Genomic DNA, 7863 nt, shown 5'->3' with positions numbered 1-7863 from the left:
ATAGCGATTGGGCGTACACTCAGCCATCATGTGCAAGTCAGGTGGAAAAGGAGGCGGGGAATCATGGGGGGCAAGGTGGGCTCTGATAACGGATGTGGGGATACTGGATGGAGTTGTGGGGGGGGAGTGGAGGGAAGAAGAGGATGTGGAAATACAGGATGGGGTTGGTAAGGGTGAGAGATGTGGGGGGTGGAGGGGATATTGAAGATTATGTGGGAATACAGGATGGGGTTGAGGGGGGTGGAGTTAGGAAGAGGATGTGGGAACACAGTGTGGGGTTGAGGGGGGGTGAGAGATGGGGTGGCTGTTGAAGGGAGAAGAGGATATGGGGAGAGGAAGAAGCGACAAAGAGAGCGAGAGTGAGAGAGAGAGCTGCACCTCGGAACCCTTGGAATAGGGAAGAGAGAATGGAAAGAGTAAATAAATAAATAAAGGCAACGTTGGACGGTGGAGCCGAGCGGTCGGACAGGGGGACATCGGAAAGGTGTGGACAAGGCGGTCACATGTCTACCTGTCTGTCTTTCCCTGACTCCCCATCTATCTGTCTGTCCTGACTGTTTGCTTGTCCGAGTCTTCAATCACCCTTTTCGATCGAGAACGTACGTCATGGGTTCGTTCGTGGTTGCAATGATTTTGCGATAATTTCGCATTTAATTATTTATTTTTATTTCACTTTTAATGCCAGTCCCCCCCCCCTCCTCCCCTCCAGGTTCTTTATATTTTCAACTTCCAGCCGGTTTTGCCCTTACATAGGGATCTGTGTTGTGTTCTTATCCTAACTCAGCGTATTGAGATAATTATATATATATATATATATATATATATATATATATATATATATATATATATATATATATATATATATATATATATATATATATATATATATATATATATACAGTTTATATAGATAGATATATAGTTATATATAATGTATAGTTATATATACAGTTATATATATAGTTACATCACGCCTCAATCTGGCTGTTTCTACAAATGGAAATTAATAATTTATTGTATTCGACGGTTTCCCATCTGTTTGATGTCACATAATGTGGTCAGTGTGTATGTCGTGGGGAAAAAGGGGTGAAAGGTTTGATGAGATTTTTGACCTGTGGGGGTGTTTGGGGGGGGAGGGGGGGTTGGCTTTCAATATCCCTGTTTTGGTACAAAGAATGTATGTATCTATATATATATATTTTTTATTTATTTATTTATTTATTTATTTATTTATTTTTATATATACATATATATTATACACCACACTGTGTTGTTATTATCCGGAGTTTCAGGCTCATATCGGAGCTTCTTCGTCATACTCGGAGTAAATGCAACACAACGTCACAAACAAGTACAGACCACCTCACATATGTTGTCGTATCTATGCTATGTTCAATGCACATGATGCCATGTCAGTCTGAATTTGCTTTGTATTTTGTGAATTATAAAGATGGTAGGTGGACCTTTAAAAATACAGGTGTCAAGGCATGTGGGATAGCTTAATGACATGGAGTGGTGGATCCAAAGAATAGAAAAAGGGGCGACAGATGACACGTGGAGAGGAACTCACAGGTATGACACAGTAACTGAAGGGGAGTTAGAACAAAGGGGCAGGGGTCAGCCAGTAAGAATGCAATAGCTTGGGGTTCGGTGTTTGGATGTTTTGGTCAATGGAAAATGTATTATATCGCCAAATAGCCAGGGCAGATAGTACCGGCAGCACAGAGTGCTTCACGAGATGGCGCCTCATGTATTGTCAAGGCAGAGAAATGTTCTGATTGTCTTCTGGTCTTGTACTGAAAGTGAAAAAAATAATAAAATAAAACCCAAAACAATGAAAGAAGAAGAAGAAGAAGAAGCAGCAGACTCAAAAGCCATTGCAATCTTCAGTGGCATATCTTTTATCCTGCAGAGTGGTTTTGCTTTCGACAATAGAGTGAAGAATCAGGACGAGTTCTTCTGAATTGACCTGCGTGCCATTGTCTCAGGATGCTGGGATTCCAGGTTCATAATCATGTTGGTTGGTCCTTGTAATTATTGGAAAGTAAATGTACACCTTGTGTCCAAATCTCCTTCACTTGGTACACAGACGTCCCCTAATCTCCAACGTACTTCTTTACAAATTCTGTTCGACCGACCTACTAATTTACTATGGTAAATGATAAACTCTACCCCACTGTAGTGAACCAACAATACATTTTCTCAGCCAGGACTGCAAATTACTCAGTATTTCTGAGGACAGGTGCTGTTGTGACAGTGATATGGACTATTCTGCTCATCCCTTTAATTTTTGTTCTGATATGGCAATGAGGGTTTCAGCAAGAGGCTTCAAGTCACAAACTGCCTTTAGGGCTCAAGAGAAAAGAAGATACAAATCAACCTCAGGCACAACAGATGGCCACAGACAGCCATTTGAAATGGTTGGACAGAACAATGCCATCAGATGGGGAAGCAGACAGTTTTTCCAGACAGATGGGGTAAGCAATGTGATTGTGAAATGGACAGGGTAAAAAGAACCGGTGTGTTGGAGGGGGAGGCATGAACGATATTCAGCTCTTCGGAATGGTATCAAGAGAGAGAGGGAACATTAATAATTATCAATAGCAATGATAAATATATGTGTATGTGTATATATATATATATATATATATATATATATATATATATATATATATATATATGTGTATGTGTATATATATATATATATATATATATATATATATATATATATATATATATACACATGTAAAATTATGGTATCTTAAATATACAAAATACTATGGAGGAGCATTTGACCTTTCGGGATCTCAGAGTAGTGTCACCTGCTTTGCGATGCCACTCTCACTTCTGCAACATTTATACGCAATTCTTTGGTTTCCTGTTGTTTTACACTTTGCTCAAAGCTTCTTCCCTTCTTTCTCACCAAATCAATGGCTGGTTCATGACTGTGAAAATCGAAACTGCAATGGCATAGTCATGTATGGCCAAACATTTATCTTTGAATACCGTGTGTGTGTGTGTGTGTGTGTGTGTGTGTGTGTGTGTGTGTGTGTGTGTGTGTGTGTGTGTGTGTGTGTGTGTGTGTGTGTGTGTGTGTGTGTGTGTGTGTGTGTGTGTGTGTGTGTGTGTGTGTGTGTGTGTGTGTGTGTGTGTGTGTGTGTTCTTATGCAAGTGCATTGTAAACTGCAAGCAGGTGCATTATATGTGCAAACATAATTACTGTAAGATTTATATATTTGATTTTGTGGATTGTAAGAGAGATTTATATGTGAGAGCATAATGTTACAATGATATGCAAGGCAAAAGACAAACTACAAATGTTGCATATTCAAAACTAGCAGAGCATACCCATGAATTCGCTGAAGTACCAATTAGTCATCCTGTTTGCCAAATGTACTCGTGCATAGAGTTCTTTAACCCCTACCCCCACCCCCCTTCCCATCCCCACGTCACCCCCCCTCCCCTTTGTCCTCTCCGTTCCTCCTGATGTCCCTTCCCACAAGAAATGTTTCACACATGATGACAGGCTTTGACAGGCCCCTCTGTTGGGGGTTGGGGTTGGGGAAGGAAAGAGGACAAATTTATCAGTGGGAAGAGGTGCTTTAACCTCAGCGTTACCCAGGTAAAAAAAGGATATTGTAATGGCCTCTGCCACCACTAGATAGTGCGACACAGTTCACATTTACATAGAGAATTATTTATTTTAATTTATTTATGTTTTCGTTTGTGGATGCTTTCCAATGGATCTGTGAATTTTCACTGTGTCAGGGCTTCAATGTCCATCGGTACATGAAATTTCAGCTTTCTATATCACCCAGAAGGTACTGACCTTCAATAGCAGTCAGTCAGTCAGTGGTTAAAATATATATATATATATATATATATATATATATATATATATATATATATATATATATATATATATATATATATATATATATATATATTTGTCACTCACCTGCATTTGATTTTTCATTTATTTTTTTCATTTATTTATATTTTCATTTACAGATGCTTTCCAATGGCTGTGTGATTTTTTTTTTTCCTGGTGTATCGGCTTCGATGTCGTCCGTCGGCAAACAAAATTACCATGCTTCCCCATTGTCTCAGATCGCTCACCTGCATTTGTTTCATTTTTTTTCTTTTTTTCTTTTTCGTTTATATTTTCATTTATGGATGTTGTCTGACAATTCTGTGAAATTTTCCAGTGTACCGGCTTCGATGTCCATAGGCACGCAAAATTTCAGCTTTCTACGTCACCCGGAAGGTACCATACTTAAATATCAGTCATTGAGTCAGTGAGTGGTTAGAATGAGTTTTGTATTATACTAGTGGGGTGTGCTTACACATTGTGTAACTATACTAACCGTGCTTCCCCATTGTCTTGGGTCATTCACCTGCATTTGATCTTTCATTTATTTCCTTTCATTTATTTTTTTCATTTATTTATATTTTCATTTTTAGATGTTTTCTGATGGTTCTGGGATTTTTTTTTTTCCTGGTGTATCAGCTTTGATGTCCATCGACACACACAATTACCGTGCTTCTCCATTGTACCGTGTCGCTCACCTGCATTTTTTTTCATTTTTTTTCATTTATCTTTTTCGTTTATTTATATTTTCATTTATGGATGTTGTCCGACTATTCTGTGAAATTTTCTGGTGTATCGGCCTCAATGTCCATCAGCACACACAATTTCAGCTTTCCACGTCACCGGGAAAGTACCAATCTTTAACATGAGTCAGTCAATCGTTAAAAAGAACTTTATATATTAGATATTGTTGTGGCCACAGGTACCAAGAGACCAGCTTGTCACTCAGGCGGATTAATCCCCGGTTGTCCTCGGTAGAGCCGGACCTGGGGCCACCACTCACAATTAACGTTGCGGTACGGTGGGTTGTTTGAAAACCATAAACGCCACCCAGTCAACCACGAGTTCCAGTGTCCACCATCTAATTATTCCGTTAAACTTGAGGTCACGTTACCTAAGCGAGGAGCACGCCCTCAGCAAAGCACCAATGTTATCTCGATTATATTTTAATTTGGGCGGCCGAGCGTTTTAACCGCTGGTGCGTGCCGACGATTTTTGGTCAAATCTGTGGTAATTACCTCCCAGTCTATCTAGGGTCGGACAGTGCTAGACCAATGGAAGGAAAGGACAAACACGGACAGGTTGGAAATCGACAAATAATTTATTAATGATAAAATAAATAAATAAAAAGAACTTTTTATTTGCTGAGGTAAATAAAGAACGAATTTCAAAGCAAAATCAATCAAAATGCCAGGAAAGAGATAAAGAGCTGATGTTTATCGGGGGTTGACTTACAGCTAAACACAGACAAGGGTACCCAGCAGATCATTCACGGGGAGGGGCGGGGGGGGGAAGAATCATCTTGCTCACCAGAAAGTCGTCTGTGAAGCGAAAACATCCTGAAATGTGTGCGTGCGTGTCACGTCCATTGCCAGCCCCCAGCTTTGCCATGCACCCTCTCGCGAACAGCCTTGAATGCCAGTCGATGTCTGGAGGGCACCGGGATCGTCCGTCGTGGGTGTAGACCCTAGTGTTGTTGGTGACTGGCCCGTGCCGCACTTGTTGGCGGCGCTGCTCACACCCACACGCGCACCACACGCTCGCTTGCCGAAGCACTGGGAAGGATGAATTGTCTCGTTGTTGGCGCTGGTCATACACCCACACGCGCACCACATGCGCACCACATGCTCGCTTGCCGAAGCACTGGGAAGGATGAATTGTCTCATTGTTGGCGCTGGTCAGACACCCGCTTCTTGCTCGCTTGTCAAGCTTACTTCTCATTCTCTTCTCCCTCCCTGGCTTTCTTTCACCCCCGCTTTCTTCTCGCTTCTCTCGCCCTTTGCTTTTTCCTCTTTCCTTTCACTTTTTCTTTTTCCTCTTTCACTTTTTCTCCTCACGCTTTTCTTCCTCACGGTTTTTCCCTCACGCTTTTCTCCTCACACTTTTTCTCTTCCCACGCTTTTTTTTCTCCTCATGCTTTTCTCTCAGAACGTACCTCTCGCTCGTTTTTATATCTCCGGGCCGTCTCCGCCGGTCAGTCCGCCCCAAGCTCACCCCGCCCCACTGGCGCACGGTTACCATGACGACCAGTGTGCTCTCGAAAAAGGCGGGCTTCAGAGCTCGTGAAAGAAATGTGTGTGAACGTGTCTGTCGTGAAGAAAAAAGCTTCCCATAAGAGAGGGGATCTATCCTTTACCCTTCTCAATGCATCACATTTAAGATCCCATTCGACATGGGGATGGGGCTAATCTGAACATGCATTTAAGGAAATAACTGTCTGAGGACCTGGATGTGTGGATGCATTCATCAGACCAGATTCTGAAATTCGTAACAATATATTGTTATATTATATTATGTTATGTTATGTTATGTTATGTTATATTATATTACGAGAAAATGGCACCCATCGCTTCACTGATGGAAATACTAATAGGGGGGAGGGAGAGAGAGGTGTGGGGGAATTAAAGGCAGTGTTAGGTGAGAGGAAGAATCGTGCAGTGGAGCATTAATTACGATTCATACTGTCTCATAAAAATGATTCTGCATTGGATAACAGTAAAGATGGAAACAAAATAATGTCTGAAATCCATTTTCTACCAGTTATACTTTATTTATACTGCCCAGAGACAAACACCGCCCGAACATGTCAGGAGATATACACAGTTCGGAGCCAAACTCCCACCCGGAAACGTCTGAAGACAAACACCGTCCAGACATAATCGCTGCCCGGACATTTCCAGAGACAGACAGAGACAGAGACAGAGACAGAGAGAGAGAGAGAGAGAGACAGAGACAGAGACAGAGTTGATAGGATGGGAGTCAGCAGACAGAGAATGTTATGCTTTATGAACAACACACACACACACACACACACACACACACACACACACACACACACACACACACACACACACACACACACACACACACACACACGCACACTATTTATTAGTGCTTGGCTGGCAGTACGTTCTGGATACAATCCAAAAACCTTGAGTGGATTTCACCCTTGTGTTGGGGGGTATTTCAAGAAACAAATTTTGAAAATGACGTAGCATTTTCAACGTTTCAAGGAGATGTGCAAAAATATTAATCTTTATAAACAGTTGGCAATTGTCATGATGGGTAGAAAAAAATATTGGCTCGGTAATTTGGAAAACATGTCAATACAGCAAAACGGCTCGGAAATTGGGTTTTATCAAATGTATTTTACTTTGAAACTCAGAAAGAGACACCATGTAACCTTTATGAAGCACACCCGGTTCATATATAATAACCATTTGTTTTAGAAACAGCCACAAGGATAAAGGAAAACATGATTGCTTGTATGCTGCTGATGTTAAAAGTTAAAATCTCCACCTTCCATCATCATCATCATAAGATATGGGATGAAATTTTGCCACCACGGCACCCATAACCAGGCGTGCGGGCATGCACACACACCCACACATCCACACACCCACACAACCACAGAGAATCCCTTTATAGATCCAAATCTACCCATATGTTCCTCTACCTTGTAGCAAATGCTGACTGTACATACTGATCGGGACACGAACTGTACCGCTATCGACTGTCGGGTGCTCACCACGTGACTGAAGCACTCAAGCAAGCACTCCAATGAAATGGTTGATAAGGAACACCTGGCTTGGCAAGCAATAGCAAGCTGATAGATCATGGCACGTACCTGAAAAAAACTAAACATCACCAATTTCTTAACATTTTCAGATTTCGCTCCAGATTTTCGAGTTTAGTCCACATGATCCGATCCTCCAAACTCAAATTATATTTCGATTATGTCGTTCAATTTGTCCTTGAGAGTAGATTATGCA

At 41.3% G+C, this 7863-nt stretch overlaps 1 protein-coding gene across 7 annotated transcripts in view; it reads left to right on the top strand.

Moving 5' to 3' along the window:
- The first annotated feature begins 272 nt into the window (after positions 1-272).
- Positions 273-7863, top strand: part of LOC147028344 (CYFIP-related Rac1 interactor B-like) — a 69933-nt gene continuing 62342 nt past the window's right edge. For 3 of the 7 annotated variants that reach the window (XM_085878661.1, XM_085878660.1, XM_085878657.1), the window contains exon 1: positions 273-484. Coding sequence is in view for 1 of the 7 variants with exons in the window: in XM_085878655.1 (XP_085734781.1) it covers positions 4222-4267 (46 nt within the window). In the remaining 6 variants the exon portion in view is untranslated. Of the gene's footprint in view, positions 485-512; positions 600-4208; positions 4268-7863 lie in introns of those variants that run through there. The other 4 variants (XM_085878655.1, XM_085878658.1, XM_085878662.1 and 1 more) reach the window with 3 other exon arrangements.

The sequence above is a fragment of the Eptatretus burgeri genome, chromosome 4 (assembly GCF_056783735.1).
Source record: "Eptatretus burgeri isolate ZD-2024b chromosome 4, Ebu_testis_v1, whole genome shotgun sequence".
In the NCBI taxonomy this organism is placed as follows: Eukaryota; Metazoa; Chordata; class Myxini; order Myxiniformes; family Myxinidae; genus Eptatretus; species Eptatretus burgeri.
The sequence above is the reverse complement of the archived record's forward strand: the minus strand, read 5'-3'. Positions and strand labels throughout refer to the sequence as shown.